This window comes from Thermobia domestica, chromosome 4 (assembly GCF_964235325.1).
Source record: "Thermobia domestica chromosome 4, izTheDome1.hap1.1, whole genome shotgun sequence".
In the NCBI taxonomy this organism is placed as follows: domain Eukaryota; kingdom Metazoa; phylum Arthropoda; class Insecta; order Zygentoma; family Lepismatidae; genus Thermobia; species Thermobia domestica.
Genome location: NC_137457.1, coordinates 284,274,173 through 284,302,052, shown reverse-complemented (window position 1 = coordinate 284,302,052; position 27,880 = coordinate 284,274,173). Strand labels below are relative to the sequence as shown.

General features: G+C 37.2%; 1 protein-coding gene across 1 annotated transcript in view; it reads left to right on the top strand.

The window, feature by feature from the left end:
- LOC145684119 (sphingomyelin phosphodiesterase-like) overlaps nt 1-27,880 on the top strand; it is a 142,322-nt gene that overhangs the window by 52,033 nt on the left and 62,409 nt on the right. Inside the window, exon 2 of the mRNA XM_081756045.1 lies at nt 25,188-25,438. Within this exon, the coding sequence (XP_081612171.1) occupies nt 25,188-25,438 (251 nt within the window). The remainder of the gene's footprint in view (nt 1-25,187; nt 25,439-27,880) is intronic.

Sequence of the window (27,880 nt, the reverse complement as noted above, 5' to 3'; positions counted from 1 at the left end):
AATAGTGATGGTATTGAATATAGTGATAGTAAAAATGACGATTTAAGTAAAGTTGCTGAAAATTGAGGTCAAAAAAGTTTCTGTACACGACACAAATATACAAATAAAGGAAGCAAAACACACATCAAACAGCGTTTTTAGTGGTTACAAATGGCAGTAGCGTGCTCTACTAGTGATAAAGTACTACTGCAGTTAATTTTGGGCAAGGAAGATCTATAGAGGCAGTAAAACGACGCGTCAAAATGGAAATACCAATTCCAATACGTGAGCTAATAGTAAAATTAAGACAAGAAGGCAAGTCTCTTAGAAATATAGCAGAGACAGTAAAGAAATCACATTCTACAGTACAATACATTCTAAATAGGCATATTGGAACAAATAGTTGTGAAGATCGACCGCGTAGTGGCCATCCAACAAAGCTGAAGGATAATCATACATGTGTTATTTTAAGAATTATTAGAAATGAACCCAAAACAAGTGCTCCTTGAAATTGACAATGGTGTACAAGTGGTTTCTGAAACAGTCCGTACTGTCATAAGAAAAGCGAGCTACAACGTTCGCGCAGGCAGAAAGAAACTATATGTTAGTAAACACCAAGAAACGTGTAGAGTTCGCAAAAGCTCACGTGGAGAAGCCAATAAGCTTGTGGAACTCTGTTTTATTTAGTGATGAGAGCAAGTTCAACATTCATGGATCCGATGGAAGAGTTATTGTGCGAAGGAACTGAAATGCGCATATGGAACCGAAACATCTGTGTCTTACTGTGAAGGATAGAGGTGTTGCGTACTCGTTTAGGGGTGCATGAGTGTGGCTGGAGTAGGAAATTGTCATTTTATCGAAGGTACAATGGACCAACATGTTTACCTGAACATTCTGAAACAAAATCTCGACGACAGTGCAAAGAAACTGAATATGTGAGCCTCCTTTGTATGCCATCAAGATAATGACCCTAAACATACTGCACGAAAAATGAAAGATTGGTTGTCGTATAATGTGTCCAAACAACTTCATACTCCTACACAATCCCCTGACTGTAATCCTATTGAGCATCTGTGAAATGAATTAGGGAGAAGCATTAGGAAACACAATATTACAAACAAGGACTAACTGAAAAATGCATGATGTGAAGAGTGGAGGAACATCTCCCCTGCAATTACATCAAAATTGGTCACTATAATGCAGAAACGAATGTGAGAAGTACTTAAGGCCAAAGGAGGACCAATTGATCACTAACTGCGGTCGAAACGCAACGTGGTGCTCATATTTATGTGCATTTCTTTGTGTACGGAAACTTTTTTTGGTTCATAATATGGTAATTCGTGTGCATTTGATTTTCTGAATTATATACTCCAAATGTTTTATTTCCTTATGAATATGTTTGTAATGGAGTTCTTTTATAGAAAACTTGTATTCTGTACTTTGTAAGGTATATTACAATACATAACCTGAAAACAGCTGTACGGAAATTTTTTTTGACCCACTGTATCTGTTGTAGTTTTTTTTTTTTTTTGTGTGTGTGGAAGGGGGCGGAATCGAAGGTGTTCCGTATTGTCATGAGGAAAATATGGTAGGCTTAGCATAATGCTTAATGCGTTTTTATTACAGAACCTTGTGTATGTGTACAACAAAGAAAAACATGTTAATATATTTTGTACCAAAGAAAAAAGTATCAACAAAGGCTGTTGTCAATGCCTCAATGGAAATCAAGTGACAATTACCTTTACGCGTAACTATGGAAACTTCGAATTCGTTCTCTCTCCGCACCTTGATGCAATTTTGTATCACCGTACCTTGATGCACCGTATTGACAGGCCGGTAGCCACTAGCCACTAGCCAGCCCAAAAATTTAGGGGGAGTGGATGAAGTTAGGGGGGCCCGATCCAACCATATTATGGTTCATCACCATATTATAGTTCATTTGCAAGGCTATCGTGAAAAATTAAGGGGGGCCAGCAAAAATTTAGGAGTGCCCGGCCCCCCTAGACCCCCTGGATACGGGCCTGCGTATTGATGTAATTTATAGTGAGAAAAATGAATACTTTTATATACATTTTTAATACTTGTGTAACGAAAACGAGTAAAATAAAAAAAAAATGTAATAGAAATAGGTAAAAATGAAGTATAATTGAAGGAATAACATGTTAAGGCATAATTTAGGAAAAAGCATAATAAAACATAAGGAAAAATAAAGCGTAATATATACAGCTGTATAAAGCAAAAAGTTGGTTGCTCTAAATAAACTTAATGAAAATTCTCTTACACGCGTACAATATTGCAGTCTATGGTGAGGTTCTAAGGGGCTATTTCAAGTTTTAATACTGTAATTTACCCAAACCACATTTAACATCATAGAAGAAATTAAACATACAATACAAGTTGCCAATTATAGAAAATGAAATTGCCGCCCACTCTTACAAATTGCTTATGATCTGGCCTGCTTTAATCAAATTAGCAGCAGGATTTCCGACCCTATCAATAAAATGCTGGCCAGTGTGACAACCTTAGACAAGAGACAAAATTATTGGATGGGACATGTCCCACCCGTCCTCCCATCTAACGACGCTGTGACAGTGTTTGTATGTTTCCTTAAGAAACTTCCCCTCAACTGACTCAAATTTTTCCCTAGTTTCTTGAGTTTCCAACTAACAATGGGTGCAAATTATGCTTCTTTCCACCCACAAATACACACACACACACGAACACAAACTACTGCAATTGTATTGGTTTATTTCTGAAGAACAAAGAAAATGTAAGCATTTATATTGGTCAATCAGTCGTCGCAAGAATTACCCTGGATTTTCACGTTTTATCGAAAAATTCCTCTTTTTCCCTGTTTGTTAAATTTACGTACGAAATTTCCCTCAAACAAGGAATACTGCGCCGTGAGTACAGTATTGGTACAGTACCAACATAGTTTAAGCATTTACTTCGAGCAGGTACTAAGTAAATAAAGTGATTTTGACTGTACTGATTTCGTACTCCTTATTTCGTTGTGACCCACTTTACCAACTCACGGCGAAGGGGGGGGGGGGGGCGGAGAAGAGAGGAAAAATTAAACTTTAACAGAAGGTAAAATTGTACATTATAAGTGAATAGCGAAAAAAATCAACGATTACACTTACCAATCTATAGATCTCGTTGTGCTAAACAAAATGGTATTGTGATTGTAAATCCTCATGAGTAATTTTTTAGAAAAATCGAGAAACAACTATTTTTTGACCTCCCTAAAAATGTGTGATAATCATGCCACTTGTTAAGATAAAACTGCTGATACTGTACACTAATAAAGTTTTTCATTATAATTACGATACTAGCAACATGTCAGTTCATTATGTAGTATCATCATAGGTATTCTGTCATAATTGGGAGGCCAGTTCCGCCTCTTTCCTGCCAGCGTACCGTCTAGCATGTCCCTCATGATACAGTTCCTTCTTAGCCAATGTCCTAACCAGTTTCTCGTCATCTTCTTAATATCTAAAATTGTTCTTTTCTCTCTTTCAGCATTTCTAACACGGATTCGTTTTTCAGCTCGATCCAGCTAATTCTCTCCATTCTTCTCCACAACCACATTTGGAAATGTTCCAGTCGTTCATTTTTGTGTAGTATCCATGTTTTAGCCCAGTTAATAGAAAATAGCCCCAAATTATGATTAACTTTGTTCAATATTTAACTAGAGATAGCCACAAGTTCCGGTTCCGGCGGAACCGGTTCCACGAAGAACCGGTTCTCGGAGATCCGATTTTCAGAACCGGTTCTGGAACCGGTTCCGGATCTGGATCCGAAAACCCGGTTCCAGAGCCGGATCTTAGGGACCGGTTCCAGAACTGGATCTTAGGAACCGGTTCCAGACCTGGATCCGAAAGCCCCCAAAGACCCGTAAAGGAGGCACAAAGTTCACCTTCAAAAAAATGCAAAGAGGACCATGCGCTTGTGCCTTCCTTGCCCAGACCCGCTTTGCCCCCAGAAAAAAATTGTGGTCCACCAGTGGGTGTTTAGCCAAATGAGTTTGCCAGTTTGCCTATTTAGCCACAGTTACCCAGTTTATTTAGCCAAATGAGACAAGCTGCAGCCGCCTGGGCGCCTGCCTGTCGCTTCCACCATTTCATCTAGCATACTGTTCACAGCCTGCCAGCAGCTCGGGTTTAGCGTAGGGATGGTCACAAAGTTTTGGTTTCAGCGGAACCGGTTCTTGGAGATCCGGTTTTCAGAACCTGTTCCGGATCCGGTTCCAGACATGGATCCGAAGAGCCGGTTCTAGCCCTGGATCCGAAAAACCGGTTCCGAAACCGGATCCGATCAGACCCGAAAACCGGTTCCACGAGGAACCGGTTCGGGCCATCCCTAGTAAACTCTTGTGTGTAGGTTTCGAGAAAAAAAATATCGTCGCTGCGCCTCGAAGAACCGCTATGTGTTAAAAACACAACTTTTCAGAAGCAAAAAACATTCCAAGCTCTTAAGAAAATTTTGCCAAATATACATGGAAACACTTGAAAAATATAATAAAATGGTTCTGTGTATATTACGCACTGGACATTGTTGTAGCTTGCTTCAACAATATTACTATTTTTGCGTTTACGTAGCACATGTCGGTTTATCTTTTGCGCCTTTATAATCACATAGAGGATCAATATGCACATGATTAGAACTTGAATCCTTCAATTTCAATCTATTATGGTTTCATTGTTGTGTTGAAATAATTGAATATTCACTTATCATATTATAAGGGACGCTGCCTGCCAACTTTGAGACTTATTTGCACGGCATAACTCATTTTCGACAAGAATGTCACACAGCGGTTATGGTGTTACAAGTACCAGTAGGTCATTTGTTTCCACGTAAGTTTTTGATAGTTGTCAGGATCACATTATAGGTATTCATATACTGCATTTTTAGTAATCTTCTTATGGTGAGGCATATATTACTTATTTAATAAGAACACGAGGAAAAATGTGCAAAATCTTGCTCAATTTGTGAGATTAGTATCAAGTTCTGGACAATTGTTGTGTAATCAAGAAATGAGATTATGGTTTTTATAACAAGGAAATTCTAGTCCGGTGTGTGTGTGTTGTAAGAAGATTCTGATAAGCTGTATAATCCATGTAAATGTAAATTTCTTAATATTTATCAGATTAAACCAAACCTCAGCTTAGTTTTACAATAGTTTCTTGAAATTTAATCATTTTCCACGATTATTACAAATAATCCGGAAAATACGTATAAAATAATATTGTGAATAAGTTCCTTTAATACCCGCGTAAGAAATTTCAATTTTCGTATTTGTATATCGAAAGCTATTGACCAAATTTCGAGTTTCATTTTAGCATTTAGCATCAATTACTCGCTTCGCTGGATTAAAATAAGAAAAATTAATATTTTATGTTCCGTTAGTCAGTCACGTTTTACTCTTACTGAAGCATTCTCAAATTGATAAAAAAATATAATGAAAAATCAGGAAAAAATAAGTAATCTATAGAAATATACTATTCTGGCCTGAATTTGGATTTAAATGGCGTCGGAAGTGTCACTGTTCATCTCAGGGATAGGGATGCGCTCGAGTCGAGACACACTTTGTAAAATTCGAGACGAGTCGAGACAAACGTATTTCTCGACTCGAATTTTCGAGTCGAGACACGAGTCGAGTCGAGACGGCTCTTAAAAATCTCGACTCGACTCGAATGTCTCGAAAATCTTTCTATAATTTTTAATATTATTTTGAAGAAAGTATTCACTCAGAAACAGCCTTGAAACCAATTCCAGCTTTTATTCCTTCAGAAAGGTACAGAACTCATAAAATTAATAGTTAATCTTTAAAGATCAAGATTTAATTTTCAGCTCAATTCAGTTAATTAGAACTAATAGTTAATGTCGTTGTATTTGGTTGTACTGCAAATATAATGATGATAATAATAATAATAATTGATTATCTAGTTTGTATAAAACTATTATCCGTAGTCTAAATCTAGTTTATATAAAACTATTGCGATAAAGTGAACTTCATAAATTCTCTGAATGAGCAGTTGGTAGTCTATAGTAATTTAGCATAGTTATAATTATTGTTTTTTCGTTCCCATGAACGCAATAGGGATACGTAACTTCTGGATTATTCGCTTGCCCAACTATTCTGAGGCTTTAATATGTTGCAGCATATCACGAGCTACGGATAATATATAATGTAACATTTGTTGTACATCACATATTATGATACGAGACTATTTTACATAGTATATCTTATCTAATATAAATAAAATAAAGAGTTTGTTTGTGTGTTTGTCTGTCTGTCTGTGCGACCTGGGGACCAGACGAGTGGACTGAGAGTTCCCAAAATTTGGTCACGGGTACCTTAGTCCAGGCCCCAGATCAAGACGAAGCGTTTTTTTTAAATTTTGAACCAGGGGGGTCTCGGGGGGGGACGTTTACTGGGACCGACCTGGGGACCAGACAAGTTGACCAAGAGTTACCAAATTTTGGTCACGGATACCTTGGTCCAGGTTCCAGTCTAAGGCGAAGCGTTTTTGTCAAAATTGGAACCAGGGGGTCTCAGGGAGGCGTTTAGCGAGACATGTAGTAAAAGTAATCCAAATTGATCGACATTAGTGTCAAATCCATAGTTTTCACGGTCGCTGAGATCAATGGATTTCCATCAGCGATGATTTGCAAATTCAGCTACTACTGTATGTGGGCCGGGTGTCAGCGGGTGAGGAATACCGAGACATGTATAAATAGCCCATATTGATTGATACTAGTGTCAAATCCATAGTTTTCGCGGTCACTGAAATGAATGGTGATACTTCCACAGGTGTTGACTTCCAAATACAGCCCCCATGCGAAGAATGGGTATTTTAAGCTAGTATTACAATAAATGGACTGCTTGGATAACAAGAACTAGTACAGATAAGTACCATTCACTTCTATGAATAGGTATTTTTTAAAAGGATTTTTGTAAACACTAAGTTATAAAACAATGAACTACATACAGTAGTTATGGTTTTGGTTCCCAACATAAAAGAAATATGGATTGTTCATGAGATATTGAACTTCAACTTTCACTCTGGAAAATTTCAATTTTGGAGTTAGGCCACTTGGCATCAAAGCAGTTCACTGTAAGATAAATACATTCCGCACATTAGTAACATAGTTGTTCAGGGGCCTTCGATTTCCATCCTCTCAAATGAAAGCTGAACAATTGCTTGATACATGCTGACTATATAGGAGAAATATTGTATTAAGTTTTCGAGCTTTGGTGCGTATCCGTATTTATACTCTGATATAATTTTAAGTTCACACTCAAATCGAGCTAATTGTTTAATGCATTTCGAAAGCTTTTGTTTTTATGCAGCTCATTAAGGAAAATCTATTTCATAATCGTAACATTTATGTACTAAGAAACTATGAACGTAAAGTGGACTCGACCTATCCCCGTGGCTGCTGTGACTCACTGGCACAGCTCTCACCCTTGGTGTGTGAGGACTCTGATTCTGTGTGTGTGTGTGTGAACTCCGCGGCTAGTGTATGCGTCTTTGCCGTGGAAGACTCGGGTTCAATTCCCGGCGCGAGCTCATGTAGTTCGGATTCCACGTTAATCAGTAGGTCTACATTTCATATATCCTCGCTACTGAAAGAGACGGTAAAGTCAAAATCAACTCAACAATATATATGTGTGTGTGCTTATGTGAATTTCCTTGTGGCTGTATGGTTAACACATACGCCTTGATCGCGGGAGACTCTGGTTCGATTTACGGTGGAAGCTCATGAAGTTGTTACCGGTATCCCACTTTAAACTGTAGATCCATACCTCATATAACCATAAATATAATATATATGCCTTTGATATACTTATTTTCCGACTTGGAAGCCATCGAAAATTTCCGGACACAGAGTCCCGTAGACCGAAAATGAGAAACATGGGTACAGAGTAAAACAGCCATAGAAATTTAAGCTTTTTAGGCTAACTTAATCCTTACATATAATGCAACTAGCTTGGCCAAGTTATAATGGAGGAAATGCTATCATTGCAACACTCTGATAATAGAAAATGTTCGTCAGGTATTACTATCCCCCCTCTCCTGCAGAATGAAAACCCTGACTAAAACTCAATATATATATATATAACTATTTTGTGTAATGTAACAAACAGTGGCGGATAGTATTCATGTTTCCTTGCAGAGGTCCTTACGAGGGTTCGCTTCCATCTTCCTCTCCCCAAGAACTAAAATAAATTAAAAAATTGCTATTACTTGTTAATCTTGTACAAAGGACGCAATTAAAGTCCCAGTGTAACACCCCTTCACATTTAGATTTTTCCCCTGGAAGAAAACCAGTTATTATTGTTTCTTGATTTCTCAGTCTCACCTACATAAACATACGAATAGAATTACAGGATAGGACATGTTTAGAGTGCTTGCACGTGACATCTAACTATATTTCTCATCAAATGTGTCACAGATGAAAATTTCTGTTTGTACTGCCTCTATTTTCTGGTACATATATTTCATTTATGTTATGTTGCTAAAATTCGTTAGGAAACAAGTACAGACTGCGCCTGTGTGCCTGACAAAACGTAAATGTACTGGATAATTATTTCTTCACTTTCTTCCAGGAAAAAAAAGTAACCCATCTCATGTTGGCTAACAAAAGGAGGTAGCGGACCAAAGATAGCCGTTGTTTACCTAAGGTCGTTACACAGCAGAGGTTTCATTCAGTCAGAGGGAAAAGAAAAAATAATTTAAGGTTTCTACATTTGTTTTGAACTGCAATATACTTCTTTCTTTTATTTTAAGAACCATTTCCTTCTCATTTGTCTGCATCAGAAAAAAATGCAAAAAAATCACTAAAATGTGCCTATTTACCCAAAGTACGTACTAGATCACTAGTTCAATAGTAAAATCACTAAATCTAGTACGAAATCATAAATGCGGCATCCCTGGGTTGGAGCGAAAGTAATTGTTGGAGTAAAAACTAGTCCGTATTTCTACTGCGTTCTGTTGTTGAATTCACAGAAATGTTCAAAAAGAAATTCAAGAAGTAAAACACGATCCTACAAAAGACTGTTTACTTGCTCACTGGTCTTAGTATTGTGAACTGAAACTCAAGTGCGCAGTCATGTTGAATACTTCTGCCCCTTTCTACTTTACAACTTGAGGTGGGATGAGGGTCAGATCTAGTGATATACCGCTAAAGGAAGTGCTTCAGTAGCGGTATGTATTGTTTATACTACTTACAACGTTACCCCCCACATAAAATATAAATTCACCCTTTCTCCCTTCCCGTTTTCGAATACAATGAACCGACTATTTTGCTGAAGAAAGATGCTAAAAGAAAATTGAAACATCTGTGTCTAAACTTTCTTTGAAGCGCAGTCTTTCGTATTTGTAAGGTTTTGCGAGTGTTTTCGAGATAGCCAAATCTTTTACCATGGACTCCTGCTGCGAACTGACCGTGAGTAAACACCCGATCACGCTGTGCTCAATTTCTCTCGCACACGTGAAATGGGTTTGTTGTTTCCAAATCAAATAGGAAGTTACCTTGTGCTTTTGCATTTCTGCACGCACACAGGTACCATTGTTGTTTTAATGATCAGAAGAAATATCAAAACCATCCGATATATATGATACAAAACAGCTAACAGAGGGAGGCAAAGATAAAAGTAGGCCTATACCAAGTTTTCCGCGTGGTACCATTATGGAGAATAAATATTTGATAAAGTCACGTAGATGCGCTTAAACCTATTCCATCTGCCCTTATAATTTTTCTGGTCTCATCAATTTCTCAGGAGAATACGTACAACATATGTCCAAATTCCATATATACTCTTTCTAAACTAATGAGTAAACTCACTAAGAACACCAACTGATATCAATAAACAGGAAAGAAAACAATACTTTATACTTCTATCCAGTGGCGTATTTAGGGGGGGGGCTTCCGGGCTTAAGCCCCCCCCGAAATCTTACTTACTACAGTCAAGTATATGAAATATCTTGCAGAATTTTCACATTTTCAGGCAAAGCCCCCCCGAAAGTTAGCAAAGCCCCTCCCGAAACAAAATCGTAAATACGCCACTGCTTCTATCATTTGGTACACATCTCTATGAAGCACAGCTTGTTTCTTTTCGAAATAGCTCCTTCGTGTCACAGCTGTGGTTAGTTTTGTTTTGTGTTAGGATGAAAGAGAGAAATGCAACATTTGCTTCGCGGTGAAGTTATATATATATTATTAAGATGAGCGGTGATAAGCGAGGTTTAACAAAGAGTGCCTTTCGGATGCACAATTTAACGGGTAGTTGCAGTCCGTGTTGAGAATCGAACCAAAGCTATGTAAGACATGTTAATATTGAGCTCTTTTGTGGTAAAAGTGAACTTCAGAAACACACAAAAGACTTGAAACATCAAGCTAATGTAAAGCAATTAAAAAAATAGCCTACCTATCGCTGCATCTTTTCTGTGGCTAGGAACATGCAGTGTGTAGCAACAAGAATCGTGTTAAGGACTTTTGTTTTCGAACATAACATTCCCTTCCACACCATAAAAGACAATATAATGTTTGTTAAAAGAAAGTGCACATAATATTTTTAAATTTTGTTTGTGATCCTATCATGCACAATTATAAATAATGCCTTTCATACTACGAGAATGAGCTCAACTATAAGTCATGGCCCCTCTAAAGCGGGGCCGCGGTGGCTCAGTGGTAGATCGTTCACCTCTGGTGCTTGGGGACCCTGGTTCGATCCCAGCTCACACCAAGTGAACTTTGTGGTGGACAAACACCGTGTGCGTGGGTTTCCTCGGGGTTCTTCCGTTCCTCCCACTTGCTTCATTCCACGATTTCACTAATTTCTCATCATCACCCCTCTCCTTTAGCCTAACCGCCATAACCGTGGGACGTAAAACTCAAAGATTTCACTTCATTTTTTCCCTCGAAAGCGATATCTTTCAAAATTATTTATTGTTAGATATTGTAAATTTACGGTATCTATTTTAGTGGACGGGAAATTTTGCATCTAATCGTAATTTCATGGCTTCTAACAGGAATTCGCAGTTACGAAATTTGCATCACTGTCTTTTGAAAGGATGCCTAGAAAAAATACTACTAGAAAATAACTGAAAACACAAAATGGATTTGATAGCCAAATTCACGTCATCTTGGTGCGTCATCATTTTTCTTTAAATATTTGTATTTAGTATTAGATTAGAGTTTAGTGTCCCTTTCAGCATCAAAACTATATGAGACGTGAACTTACAAATTAACGTGGGTTCAGAACCACAGGAGTTCCCATCGGAAATCGAACCTAGGTCTCCCGCACCAAAGACGCGTACGCTAATCATATGGACAAGGGTGTTCGATATTTAGTAATGTGTACATAAAGTTGTGAAATTGCGCTTGTATAATGGAATGCAATTCCTTCTACTGACATAAACCTTCACAATACTTAGCTGGACAAAGTGTCTTTAAAAAGAAAATGTCACTCTTTATGTTTCAGTTCCTGGTTCGACTGAAGGATGGAACAAATTGCAATGAACGTTTTAGGATCCTATTTTGTGTAGTTGATTCATCATAAACTTGGTATTTGATACGGATATGAACTATCACACTTATTTGGTGTTTATTTCTAAATAATAAGTCCTAATACAATTTCATAAAGTTGTAATTCTTCTTTAGTTTGTATCACTTTACACAATGACAAATCCAAAAGGTGTGTTGTATCGGTGCAGTACCAGTTTTTCACATTTTTCAAAATGTTCCAAAACCCAAAGAATAATCTTTAATTTCTGATATTTTAGTCGACACAAATTACAATTTTATAATGTAGTCAATGTTTATAATTACTGGGCAGTTGGGCGTTTAAACTAATGACATCATAATAAAGTCAAAACCATAATTTTGAGTTGAATTGATTCTGAGTTTAACGTCCCGTTCAGCAGCGAGGCTATGTGTGACGTGGACCTACTGATTAACGTGGAATCCGAACCACATGAACTCCCACCGGGAATCAAGCCCAGGTTTCCCACGCCAAAGGCAAGTATGCTAACCGTTAGCCACGAAGGAGCTCCACCATTATTTCAGTGGGCGATAAGAAATATCTCGCCAGTGCTTTTACAATAAATAAAATTTTATAAGTATTAAAGAATAGTGGTAAGAGATTTTATAATAGCTCTTTTATTTATGAGATATGAGTATTTTGAAAAAAAAAAAACTAAAGAATAGGTTGGCGGAACCACAAAAGACTCGTAAAATAAACTTTCTTATAAATACATACGCACCTTACTCACCTTTTATAATTGCTATGCTTACGTTCTCCATAAAAACAGAAATTCCCTTTTAGTGATACTTTACACAAGATCATGAAGTGGGTTCAAATTTAATTAAAGGCAGAATACAATACAATAATCCACAAATATTGCCTCAAGTGAGTTTAAAGATTTCTAAACACTAGTGCGAAACCGGGCTCTGCCGTTGCGATCGATTTACAGGTCTTGAGACGAAAGTAAGAAGGGACTTACGCACACAGTAAGTAAAAACAATTAATATGCCTGTAACTTTCCCCCAAATGGGTGTATCTTAAAACTAACCTCGCCATTATTTTTCTAATTAAATTCTAGCCCGAAATTATGTATCATATTACCCTATTCCCATTTTGAAAACTTGACCTTAATTCAAAAAGGCGGATTTCAAAATGGCTGCCATCAAGGTCATATCTACCATACGACTTCCCCCCAGGACTTACATGTATCCACATGGTTTTTCTTCACTTTTCTTCATTAACGCTCCGTTTACAAAGGGTAGTAAGGGACTTCTGTAGTAATCTCTAATAACCACATCACAACCCTTAAAAGTAATTAAAAAAATAGAAAACATGCACCATGGCAAAAATTTGTCATCACAAGTAATGATGCATACATGCCTTCTATCAGCAAAAAAAGTTTCATTGAAATTGGAGCCGGACATTTGAGTGATGTCCCTTGTGGGATGTGATTGAACGTGACGTCAGAACACATCGCCCCCCTTCCCGGAATTTACGGGAATTAGGTGACCTGAGTGAGCACATGTGGTGCCATCTCTCTCCAGCGACCTATCAAGGATCATTGCGTGTATGCCAAGACGTGTCGCCGTTTTTATCCATGCCAAAAGTCGACATACTGACAATTAGGTAGGTAGTCATGATGGTCTGGCTGATGTGTGCGTATATTTTAACTCGTACATTTTGTCTCGACTCGAATTTCGAGACGACTCGAATTCGAGTCGAGTCGAGACAGAGACTGTCGAGTCGAGACACGAGTCGAGACAGAAACATATTTTCGAGTCGAGACACGAGTCGAGACAACATTTTCTCGAGACGAGTCGAGACAGGCTTAAATCTCGACTCGACTCGACTCGAATGCATCCCTACTCAGGGACCCCGAAAACCATGGATTTGATACTAATATCAGTAATCTTCGATCAGTTATATATATACTGTATATAATCATGTAATACCTTGATAGACCGTTATAAATATCACATGCCAATTTGAATACGATCATTTCCCACCTTATTTATTTGGCGCTCCCCTTCTCCTTCCCTTCTTAAACCCTGCATACTTGAAGGCTCTCTACTGGCTGTTTGTTGGTCATACTTACATGCTTTTTGTGTGACTATCTTGCGATTTCAGATGCAGCAATGCATTCTGAACCCTTCAGAATCAGTATTATATGTTACCATATTCTCATCAATTTATATTTATTTTCAGTAAGTCTTATGCATACCATTGTACTGCAGCATTATTATTTTATCAGCTTTGTTCTTAATGAAACCACAAGTCTTACTGAATTAGTTTGTGTTTGTAGAATGTGTAATTTATGCCTCTTTGGTACAATATTTGTAATTCCGAATGGATATTTGTATCAGTAGCTTGGCTATCAAGGAGCGGATGACAGTATAGCTTCTCTGACAGTGTGGGCAGTGATATTGTAATTTTCTGCAAGGCCTATTATACTGCTCTGTCAAATGAAGACTGCCAAGTCTTATGAGCAAGAATTAGGGGTCACATCTCTCCTATGGTCCTAACAATATTTCCTGCTGGGGATGACATCTACAAAGTTGATTTGGCTCCTTGTCACATGACTAGTACTGTCACAACAGGGGGCACACCCACGAGGAGTTCATTGGGTCCGGACCCCCAAAAACTTCCTAACTGACCATATATTTGTACATTTTTCTCAATAAAACTATACTTGTTTCACAGGGAAATGATTGAGGTCGGTAGCATGAAGATTTGCTCTTACATTTCATGTGTACTCTTTCTCTTATAAAAACAATTAAGTTCTGTCATTAAATAAATAAGTTAGGGAAGTATTTTACAATTACTTATTCTCTCTACAGGTGCAAAATAATACCCCCTTAATACTGTATAGACGTATTTGCTTGTAGTATTGGATTCTCCCCCCCCCCAAAGCTTGTACCCCTCCAAACAAAAATTTCTGGGCGCGATCCTGTGTCACAACGTGATTTAGAAAAAAAAATATCCGATCACGACTTTCCACACTTTCCTGGGTTTCACAATCACCGGATCTCAATTTTATTATATAACCATGCGCGTGGTCTCATTTCCCTTCGAATGTAGACTGTTTTTGACCGTAAAAAGTGGTTTTAGATTGAACTAGGAGTACTTTTTTTCTATTCGTTCTTGGCCTGTTCACAGTGTTCTGTTCAACTCCTGTCCTGATGACTGACAAGACTAAATTAGAGTATACATCAACAGCATGGTATCGCCACACTCATAAACAAAGTCAGCATCTTGAACAAATTGAATCTAAATATTTCAGATTTCTCACATACGCACAGACTTGTATGTGTCCAAAATTTGAAATCATTCCAACCTGTTAACCAACTACAGTTATTAGAAACACGCAGAAAATTCTATTTATATGTAGTAACGATTCATCATCTGAGACAAGAAAAAAAAAAATTACTTAACAGTGAGTCAGAATCAATTACCGTCTAAAATTCTCCAATGTAGAAGGTTTGCAACATTATAAAATGTAATCAGACTGTTTATATGTAACACATCAACAGTGGCGGCTCTTGAAGTGAGATCACATCGCTAAATATTAATACGAGTATTTTACTGCTACAAGTTAAGGAAATTAGTACACATTTTACCGGTACAATTTATACACGTACAAGAATTACTACATATTTTCAAGTTTATTTTCCTTGTCTTGTATCAATAAAATGTTGGATTTTTGCTGATGCAACTTTCCTCAAAGAGCCACCTCTGCAGCACAGCAAAATAATTCCAAAAGAAATATGTTAATTATGTAAATGCATCTGTGTTAGAACACTGTAATTGGGAATATCACTTGCAGTGTTACCAATTTAATGAATATCAACCGTCGACTTTGGTGTAAGCAAAAACTTTACAGCTGCTCCGTATGGTGTCGCTACTGTCGGTACTAAACTATCATTGTCCAAAGTTACACTTCCAGTAGAAATGCTGTTGTATATTTTATTGACACTGCATTGTAATGTATAGTAGTGGAGTGGTCCCCTAAATTGGATTCGTCTATCATGTATCTATCATATACACGTGTATGTCTATAAACTTGTTTAATACTTATAGCAAACGAAATAAAGTTTACAGTAGATAATGAAAGGAACCATTTTTTTTAGTTTAACGTCCCACGTTATGTCATAAGATTAAAGGAGATGGCGATGATGAAATGGATGATAATTGTAAAATTTTGAGAGAGAGGAAAATGGGAGAACTCCGAGAAAAACCACGCACACAGTGTTTGTCCAACACAAAGCCCATTTAGCAGGACCAGGCAGTCCACGTACAGAGATGATCTCTCTACCACTGAGCCACCGCAACCTGTTTTTTTTATTATTATTATTCTACATTAATACGTTAAAATTATCAAAAACAACTGAAACTAACTATCCATTTTGATATTTCTACTTTTTCATACTTCTATTACCCTCATTTGAATTATTGGATGTACAGCCATGTCCAAAATTATTTTCGCATATCTATAACTGTCTTCTTGTAAGAATATAATTTGATAATGATTTTGTATGATACTTTTAATACTAATACTGTGTATAATCGGGAAATGCATATATGTGGTAAATTTCATAGCAAAAGAATTATAAATACGAAAATTAGAATGAGTAAAACAAAATGTTGCTAAATGGACAAGAAAGTTTTATTTTTGTTTTATTGTTCTTACTTACTGCTTTTTTGACATGAGATTTGCCCCATGCATGTCTTTGCCGATTATACACAAACCAACGTTATAAGAAATACCGGGCGAATTAGTCATTAAATTGTATTCCTACAACATATTTATAGACATGCGACAATAATTTAGGACATAAGTGTACATATTTACGAATTTATTAGTGTACTATTTTATTTTTCTTAATTTTTAGATTTGCAAACTGTGCTATGCATAAATTTCAGAAGTCTCATAGAACGGTTATTGTATGCCTGTCCGTCCATTCGTCTGTCTGTCTGTCTGTCTGTCTGTTGATACGTATCAGGGCAAGAATACCCTGCAGTAAGAGATACCGAAATGGGGTTATTTCTGTAATCGGTTGAGCGTCCCACGAATAGGTTCCTTCTTCGTTAACAGTCTGATCAAATCACAAGTGGTAGAAATCAACCATTTCTGGTTTCAGTCTTTATTGTCATAGAACAAAAACAGTAACAGTCAACCATTTCTGGTTTCAGTCTTTATTGTCATAGAACAAAAACAGTAATAGTCAACCATTTCTGGTTTCAGTCTTTATTGTCATAGAACAAAAACAGTAATAGCCGACCATTTCTGGTTTCCGTGTTTATGCCATAGAACAAAAACAGTAATAGTCGACCATTTCTGATTTCAGTCTTTGTCATAGAACAAAAACAGTAATAGTCAACCATTTCTGGTTTCAGTCTTTATTGTCATAGAACAAAAACAGTAATAGTCAACCATTTCTGGTTTCAGTCTTTATTGTCATAGAACAAAAACAGTAATAGTCAACCATTTCTGGTTTCAGTCTTTATTGTCATAGAACAAAAACAGTAATAGTCAACCATTTCTTGTTTCAGTCTTTATTGCCATAGAACAAAAACAGTAATAGTCGACCATTTCTGGTTTCCGTGTTTATTGCCATAGAACAAAAACAGTAATAGCCGACCATTTCTGGTTTCCGTGTTTATTGCCATAGAACAAAAACAGTAATAGTCGACCATTTCTGATTTCAGTCTTTATTGTCATAGAACAAAAACAGTAATAGTCAACCATTTCTGGTTTCCGTGTTTATTGCCATAGAACAAAAACAGTAATAGTCGACCATTTCTGGTTTCCGTGTTTATTGCCATAGAACAAAAACAGTAATAGTCGACCATTTCTGATTTCAGTCTTTATTGTCATAGAACAAAAACAGTAATAGTCAAAAACTTCTGGTTTCAATCTTTACCGATATAAAACAAAAACAGTAAGTCACATACTTCTTTTTTCAGTCGATTCAGTGTTTTAACAGTGGATCTTATCTCCTCTATCACACTACCAAAACCCAAAAGTGTTAGAAATTTTCTACACTACAGGTTTCATTTATCTTTATCCCTCTAGGCGGCACAGTGGCTCAGTGATAGAGCGCCTACATCTAGTTCGTGGGATCCCTGGTTCGATCCCCGAACAAGTAAGCTTGTGGTGGACAACAGTGTGTCCGTGAGTTTTCTCGGGGTACTCCCGTTTCCTCCCGTTTTCTCATTCTACCAATATTTCCATCATCATTCACTTGCTTTTAATCATGGTCTCCGTTAGACTAAAGGGCATAATCGTGGTATGTTAAACTGAAATATCACCACTGTCAAACGAAACTATGTTTCACTTGTTTTTAAACCATTTATACTCGTATAACCTAGGGTGACCAACCGTCCCGTAAAAACGGGATTGTCCCGTTTTTTCATTACCATTCCCGGTATCCCGAAAAATTATCCCGGGACGCCAAAATGTCCCGTATTTACATACATTGGGTACAAAAAATCTTTCGAATCGCTAAAATTTCCTAATTTACATTATTATTTTCTAAGCTATGTGATTACATTGGAATATGTCTAATTACTGAGCAACGTCATTACAACGTTAACGATATTGGATGTGTTGGCTGCACTGTTTTCCCTCCTAGGCCGCCTCCTCTAAGACTCCCACTTCGTAGACGACAGTGCAAGGGGCTGAAAATCTCATAAAAACAAACTGTTTTTACTCTGTTTCGGGCGGTGAAAGGTTGAGGCGCTGTCATCAGTACAGTACAGTGTTTCAGTGATTTGACTAAAATGTAATACCACTGGCGCAAAACCCGGGGGGATGAGGGGGACATGTCCCCTCCAATCTTGGAACTGGAGGGGACTGTCACCCCCAATAATTAGATTTGAAATGTTTTTTTTTCTTCTTTCTTTTTTAAAGAAATGTGACGATTTGTATCCGATTGCCACAAAGGAAAGTGAGATGAAATTGATGTCCCCCAGAATAAGCCGCAAATTTGCCCGCCTCCCAATGTTGAAGACAACTGCTCTCCTGACCCTCCACAGCATTGTTGAGCATCACTTAAAAAAACAAAAAAACGTGAGAACGATCTTACCCCCCCCCCTAATGTTGAAGACAGATTTGCGCCGCTGTGTAACACATTACGAAAGGGGAACAAAGGTACAGAACTATAAAAGTGAAAGTAAAAAGAAAACTAGTTGTAAGTGAAATAATGTTTAAAAGTAAGAAAAAGCAAATATAGGAGTTGGAATCAGATGCTGACAGTAATTATAAATCCTGTGGGTGACAGATTTGAGGGCTCATATATTTTTAGTAATGTTTTCAAATATTTCATGTATTGTTAGCTGCTGACAGTTACTTGTTATCTAATTAATTCCACAACCTTTTCAATAGGTTTAAAAAGAAAAAGTGTAAATTTGCACTTTTTGCGAGAGATACAAAGAGAGAGAGAATGGAGAGGCTAAAAAATATATTTAGGGGAGCAACCTATCCAGAAATAAAAGCTGTCCCGTTTTTTCTAGTTGACGATTTGGTCACCCTAGTATAACCGCAAAGTCAAGCAAATGGACCATTCAGTTTTCTTATTAACTGAAGAATAGTTTATTGAAATATTTCCTACAATCTGTGACTACACGCAATGTCAAGACCCTACGGTGGCATACTGAAAATATAATAATAATAATAATAATAATAATAATAATAATAATAATAATAATAATAATAATAATAATAATAATAATAATAATAATAATACATTTATTTATGTATGTTTGAAGAATCCTTAATGTATTTATATTCCGAAAAAAGATTTTTGCTTTGGTTGTAGGTTTTTTTTAAAGCCCGGTCCGTCTGAAAAAAGTCATGGCCATCTTAGAACAACTTGTTGACTATGCCACTGTAAAGTACATTGAACAGTAGTTTAACTCATTCTATCCTGTCCACCACCTAAAACAAGGCTAGTGTATTTATCCTGTGCAGAATGATACTACGACATGAAAAAGTTTGACTAAGTTATTCGTGGGGCGTTAAATCAATATATCGTCGTCTCTACCGCGTGTGTTCAATTTTGGCGAATTTATCAATATAGGATGGCGCACAATCTGGTTAAGTAGTGCACTCATATCACGAAAAAAATGCTCTGTTATCCGCGTATAATGAGGCTAAAGCTAGATATTAAACAGTTTTTTCTCTCTCCTGTAAAATTGTTGAAATGGTACTTACGCGTTATTGAATCTCAGACGATAATATATAAAAATGAAAGTGACTATGTTTGTGATTTAACTCTTGAATCACCTGACTGATTTCGATCAAATTTTCAACATAGATGAGGTTCGAGCCTGGGAGTGATGCTATCATTTCACTTTGACGGTACAACGTAGGGGAGGACAAGATACATAAAAAAATAAATAAAACACAATAAATCTTGAACAACGAGACCGATCTAAATCAAATTTGCCACATAGGATGAGTTTTGGACCTGGATGTTTTTATTTTTTTTATCATTTTACTTTGACGGTGCAACTTAACGATAGGGGAGAGACATTTAAAAATGATTGGAAAATGATCGATATTAGTGTCGAATCCGTAGTTTTCGAGGTCGCTGAGATGAACAGTGATATTTCTGATGTCGTTTAAATCAAAGTTCAATCCCATATATATATATATATATATATATATATATATATATATATATATATATATATATATATATATATATATATATATATATATATATATATATAATATGAAAGTGACTGATATTAGTGTGTCGAATTCATAGTTTTCGGGATCGCTGAGACGAATAATGACACTTCAGATGCCGTTGAAATCCAAATTTAGCCCTATTAGTACTTTATGTCCAAAATGAAACGTATTCTCCCCGTGCAAAGGACAGGTATTCTAGTATTTCATAAAGTAACTTTAAGATATTTGCAGGGTTTCCTGATTGAACCTGGTTCAAAAGATCTGTGTAGTGTCACTTTTCGGCCCCGGAACCTTTCTATTTTCCTCCTTCGTTATCATTGAGTGCACAGTAGCTCAGTGGTAGAACGCACACCTCAGATGCGAAGGGTATCTGGCTCGATTTCCGATCACTGAGTTTGTGATGGAGAATATAGTGTCTGTGGGTTTTCTCTCGTCTCCTTTGTCATTTTCACCCCACCAATTTTTCATTTTTTTTTTTCGGTTGAATTACTCACCCGTCTCCTTTAGCCTGCAGGACATAATCTTGAAACGTAAATATTTAATTTAATTTCATTCTTAATTATCATTAATTAGCAGAATACCCGTTCTTTGCACAGCAGAGGAATAAGTTTCGTTTTGTACAAAAAAATACTAATGGGGGCTGAATTTGGATTTAAACGGAATCATAAGTGTCACTGTTCGTCTCAGTGACCCCGAAAACTGTGTAATCGACAGTAATATCGGTCATTTTCGATCATTTTTATATATTCCCCTTCCCTTCTCCAAGTTGCGGGGCTGAATTTGGATATAAACGGCATCGGAAATGTCACTGTTCAAGTCAGCGATCCCGAAAACTACGTAATGACACAAATATTGCTCATTTTCGACCATATATATATGATATGTAATATCCCCCTCCCTTTCCCCTAGTTGCACCGTCAAAGTGAAATGATAAAAGTCGTCCCAGGCTCGAACCTGATCTATGAGACAAATTTGATCGAGATCGGTCGCGTGATTCAAGACTTACTAAATTGTATTTGTTTTTATATATACAGGCCCGTATTTATTAGTGGTGGAAACAAAAACCGGTTTTTCGGTTTTTAGAAAAACCGAAACCGGTTTTTCCAAATTTTCAAAAACCGGTTTCGGTTTTCTTCAAAACCGGTTCGGTTTTTCACCTGTTCCTGTTACGGTTTTCTTCAAAACCGATTCCGTTTTTTTTTTTTTTTTTTTCAAAATTTGTTCTATTTCTGACCAGAATGTTTGATTGTTCTCCGGAAACCGAATTTAAAGAATGAGTCAGAAAAAACCTGGCCACTTTCCTCCCTCCATATTTTCTAGTATATAAGATGAACATTGGCAGCACTGTGCATAAGCAAGGGCAGACTGTCGATCTTACTCACGAATAGATTGTCAGTTGTGAAGTGTGCATACTGTGGTAAAGAACGATGAGTCAGTTAGAAAAACGAAAACTAATTGTGAACAAATACCTCGAAAATCCAGGTATGTCCTTAAATAAATTAAGCAAACTCGTAAAATACCCTCGGTCTACTGTGCAAAATGTAATTAAAAAGTACGCACAAGATTTAACTGTTGAAAGAAAACCTGGCTCAGGTAGAAAACCGGGGACTAGCCAACCGAAGCTGGAGAAAAGGGTTACTGCATTGCTGCGTCAAAATCCTTATTTATCGGAAAGAGCAGTTGCTGGTGTGGTCAAAGCGTCCCAATCTACAGTGCACAGATTTAAGCAAGGAAAAGTTTACGATCTTTCAAAGTCCAAAAGGTACCTAACCGAGACGAAAAGCAAAAAGTGACGGCAAAATCCAGAGCAAGAAAACTCTATGATCAGTACCTTACTCAATATGGATGTTGCATTATGGACGACGAAACCTATTGTGTCGCTGATTTCAGTCAAATTCCCGGAAAGGAGTAGTACGTGGCACTGAAGAGGGGAGATTTGCAGGATAAATTTAAACAACGGAAGGCATCCAAATATCCCAAACAATATTTGATTTGGCAAGCTATTTGTTCATGCGGTAAAAAAAGGAAAGCGTTCATCACAACAGGGACAATTAACGGCGAAATTTATACGAAGGAGTGTTTACAAAAACGCTTGTATCCATTTGTGATGTCATACAGTAACTCTGTTTTCTTTTGGCCAGATCTTGCTACCTCTCACTACTCTAAAGCAGCCACTGATTGTTATAAAGAAAAGGGTATCGTCGCAGTTCGAAGAGAGGCAAATTCACCAAATTGCCCTGAACTTAGGCCAATTGAAAAATATTGGGCCCACATTAAAAGAACATTGAAAACATCAAAAGGGAAGGCGGCTGACTTGAAAACTTTTCGTCGCAAGTGGACTGCAGCTGCCAATCAAATGACAGAAGAAGATGTGCGAACTCTTATGAAGCGGATTAAGAGTAATGTACGAGCATTTTTCCATAATTAGTTCTTTATAATATATTTTGTGTGTTTATTTTTTTAAACTTTATAGTCAACTAAAATATGCAAACGACCTTTCTTTTCATTTCTTTACCTACTTTTTTGGTCAAAGTTACTGGCCAAGTTTTTTCTGACTCATTCTTTATTTCCACAGAAATAGTTTTATGTGTTTTCGAAAAGTTTTCACCGAAACCAGTTTCGGTGAAAACCGAACCGGTTTTGGAGAAAACCGAAATGTCGGTTTCTCGGGTTTCGGTTTTTATAGAAACCGGTTTTGCCCATCCCTAGTATTTATATATTATGCGCCCCTGTGCTCTAAATAATTTGCACCCCCAAAAAACTTATGTCCCAAACAAGGACACAAGCCGTCATCGATACCAACACACAGGAAGTAGAATGAGAGCGACACCCGAGTCCAACCCCCCCCCCCCCCCCACACACACACAGAGAGAGAGAGAGAGAGAGAGAGTGACTAGCCTACTAAAGATCCAATGGGAGCGTAATTTTGAAGCTGTGATTGGCTGGCATCCATTAGTGGACGTCACTGTGAGACATCAATAATTATTGGTGATAACTGATTGTTTACACTATTCACCGTCAGTAATGGTCTAATAGCATCCATATTAATAATAAAATAAACTGTCTGTCTGTAGCACTTTGAACTCGAGAACCATAATAGATAGAAATATGAAATTTTAATATGTTTTAAAAGTCTGGGAATGGTCCAAATATGTTCTAGGTCACACCTGAGGGGAGATATGGGGATGCAAAGTCCTCATTAGAATAACATAGGGGTATTTTAAAAATAATCGAAAACGACCAATATTAGAGTTGAATTCATAGATTCTGGGGTCGCTGAGATGGATAGTGACAGTTTTAAACTAATTAAACTTCAAAGTCGTACTCCACTCCCAAGGGAGCGGGCAAAATTTTAAAAGTAATCGAAAACGACAGATATTAGTGTTGAATCCATAGTTTTCGAGTTCGCTATGTTTAACGGTATCAGTTAACATCATGTTCAACTTCATCCTCAGCTCTTGGAGTGGGGAAGGATAACTTTTTAAAAACAATCAGATAAACTAGCTAATTAGTAACTACTGTAATTAGAGCGAATTAAACACTTTAACATATTTTCTCGCGCTTGCGCGGGACTCTGCTGGTTGTTAGTTTTAAATATTACTTTATTGTGACTTTAAAAAAATTCGAAAATGTTGCCGCCCCTAAATTCTGTCACCCTATGCTCGAGCACAGAATAACACCTAAATATGGACATATATATATATATATATATATATATATATATATATATATATATATATATATATATATATATATATATATATAATATACGAGGGGCCCAACAGAAACCGGATTGAAAGAGCGCTGCCGTTCCTAGGCGTAGTAGAGATTCTCCTGCTAGGTGGGTCTAGTAGGGACTTTCCCAGATCAGTTGGCCAAGCGGCGTCTGCGTAAGAGGTTAACGTTTGATCGTATTATTGTTTTTCTCAACTGTTCTCGTTTGCCGCTTGTGAAATTGTTATGGCAGATTCAAAGGAACAAGGAGGGTGTTTGCTTCCTACTTGGAAAATCGGAAACGAAAACTTACCAAATGCTTCCACAGGCTTTCAAGAAGGATACTATGAACAGCACACAATTTTTTGAGTGGTTTGGGCGCTTTAAGTGTGTTGAGATGAGTGTTGAAGATAATGCTCGTTCTGGGTGCTCTTCATCATTTCAAAACGACAACATCGAACAAATCTGCCCCAAAATCATCGAGGATCGTCGTTTCGTGATCGATTATATTTCAAAACAAGCAGGAGTGAGTTGGAGCTCGTGCCAGCGTGAGGTTTTGCAAATGAGACATGTTGCCGCTAAGTTTGTTTCTCGCCTGTTCACACAGGATCAAATCATTCGTCTGAATTTGAGCCGGGACTTGTAAAATCAGATTGAAAGTGATCCAAACTTTTTAACCAACATGATTACATTTTCCGAGAATTAAACAAAATCTAAAAGAAAAATGTTTTGATGGTGTAGAGGCTGTAAGAAGAACTTCGCAGAGCGCATTGGACGATATAAAAGTTCCAGAGTTCCAGAGGTGCTTCAAACAGTGGGAAAGACGATAGGACAAATGAATCGCATTTAATGGAGAGTGCTTTGAAGGAGACTGAAAGAATTTTGTAAAATGTAATAAACTATTTTTTATAGAACGAAAGTTCGATTTCTTTTGGGTCCTCCCTCGTGTGTGTATATATATATATATATATATATATATATATATATATATATATATATATATATATATATATATATATAATATCCTTCTCTTCTCCCTCTCCTAAGTTTTACCGCCAAAGTGAAATGATGAAAAGCTTCCCAGGCGCGAACCTCATCTATGATGAAAATTTGATCGAGATCGGTTGAGTGGTTCATGAGTTACGAAGTCACACAGTTACTTTCAATTTTATACCTAGGTATATTAAATTTCTTTTCATGGCATCGCCATTTTTTTTTTAAAGCTGCAAATTGTCTAAATTATTTTCTTCTGTTATTTTTCAGTTGTGGCCAGAGTCGCAACAGCGACGAACCTCAACTACAATGCAATTGTAAAGGACTTGGGCATTAGTCCTGATCGGCGTTTAACGAAAATGGAGAGATGTACTGTTTGCCAGGCTACGATAAATCTAATCCTTCAGCTTCTAAAGCAGGACGAACCAATTGCAGATATGAAGAGTAGACTCAGTAACCTGTGTGTTTCATTTGAACTTGCATCGCAGAAAGTCTGTGAGGGCACTGTGGAGACAAATTTCGTAAGTTACTCGTTATTTCGCTTTATCAGCAATTTATGTATAGTATACTTGTTAGACGGATGGCTAGGTGGGGGTCTAGGTTGCACTTCTTTGTCAGTTGGGTTTTATGACTGATTCTTATAGAGAAAAATATGGTGAATTAGTATATTACTATCATAGGCGTGCGCAACGTGAGTGCCATGGGTGCCTTGGCACCGCCATTAGACAAACTTTTTTTTTATGTAGAATTATTACAAACTTAGAAGAGATTACGTGTAAATTATTTCCCGTCTGCATGTGTGCCGTGCGTCGTCGACGCAGCGTCGGGTGCAATGACGCTATTTTTTCTTAGGGGATTAAGGGGGGAGGACGACATTCCATATGGTGGTACTTTAGATCTGGCACCCACATTCCCGATGTCCTGCGCACGCTAGTGATTACTATCCTGAAAAAGTGTCCATTCACCCCTAAAATGACGTCACCAATATGGCGGTCGCGCGAACACCCACTTATGCTTAAATAGTTATATTTCATCACAGAATGAAGATAAAAACTTCATTCTGGTGTCAAATTAAAGGTAATGAATGCCAAAAGCTATGTAGTAAGTTGAACTGTTATATAGTACCGCCATCTTTAAATATGGCGACTTTTATCTACAAAATTTGGGTTTCTTCGTTTAAGCTTCTTTCATGGTAGATAACTTTGAAACTACTAGAGATATGGAAAATAGCCATAAGTAAACGTTATAGAGTGGAATCTCGCTTTTCTAACGATAATAATATATCCCTATCTTTGAAACTAAGGAAAGTACCTCATTTTAAGCAGAATAAAGTGTTGAATTTTGTGACCTTTGATTGTGATCTACTTTGCATGTTTTTAAAAACAAAATAGGATTTGGTTACTGATTGCAGTGAAAACATTTCCAAAGACATATATATTATCATGCTACAGAAACAATGTGTGCTTTCAATGCTTTTGTTAGCATACTAGAAGACAGTCATTCAAAATAATGAAGCACTGAAACTTTCGGTAGTCATGGCGTATAATTCTACCGCCATAACTACCGATTGACTAAATTGTTACAAAAAGGCGTTGGGTTGACTAGTGTTCAGAGTACTCGTCTGAAGAACAAAATTAAGGCATCTTTTGGTGATGAAATATATTCTTTGGAAACCAATGCTCAATTCTGTTTCTCACTGTGAAATGTTGTATTCTACTCACACTTCCACTGATGATGCCATCGAAGCAGGAGTGCTGGGGTCAATTGCTGATGGCGATTTACTCCAGCTCTATGAATGCTGCCGCAGAATCTGCCATGAAATATTACAAGTTTAGCCCAAATTGTCGTGGCCACCAAAATCCACTAACATCTGTGAAGACGGTGTGTTTATACTTCCATCTTTATTCAATAAGATAAGTGGGATTTTATTTTGGTAATACCAGCCGAATGGTCGATTACGAAACTAAGAGGTTACGTGTTGGACCAGTTGTACACCGGCGAATACTTAGTGTAGTTCAGAATATCGGATCTTCAGCATCAGATGGGAATTTAGTGCTTCCAAAAACACTATAGTTTACATGGACAGTTAGTCAACTCACTGGGTCATTTGAAGTTGTAAGACTCCTGAACCGTTTATGTCATGGCGTTTCTAATGAGTATATAAGCGAAGTTGAAACTGCTATTGCACATAATTGCTATGAATCAAATGTATGGGTTCCTCCTTCTACTTTTGCCTTGAATAAACCTGTTACTTTAGTATTCAACAACACTGACATTAACTAAGAAACTCTCACAGGAGGAGGTACTTTTCATGGTACTAGTGGATGTATCATACAACAGTGGTGTAGAGGAGGAGGACGACACATTAGGGATGAAGATTCGCAACCAAGATCCAAGCGACGTTCTTTTTCATTACCACCAAACAATACTGAACCTTATCATGCCTTTAGAACTCAACCAGCAAGTGTACCATCAGACATTTCCATAGATGTAACCAATCAGCAGTTAATTAGATGGCTGAGAACAAGGGATGTTAATCTTATGTAAGTGTTACAACGTAACCCTCACATTCTGAACGTTGATGTCGCAGATTACCTTCTGCCAGCCACCTTGGACTGGTTTCAATCATACTGTTTCTGACGTAAAACAGAATAGGAGTGTTGCCAAACAAATTCTAGTGAATCTACAGTCTCCAACGAATATTACAGTAATTTTCTCAATTTTGAATTTGAGCGAGAACCTTAGAAAAGCTTTAAATGTACCATTTGTGGGTGACCGTGCAATATATTGCAAGATGGTGAAAGTTGAGAAAGAGCAAACGTTATTGTCTAACATTATTCTACGAATGGGAGATTTTCACATTGTTATGAACTCTGCAACAATAATAGGTAAAAAATTCGGATTACTAGGCTTAGCAGATTTACTTACTAAGTCAGGAGTGGTAGCTGCGGGTTCTGTTGAAA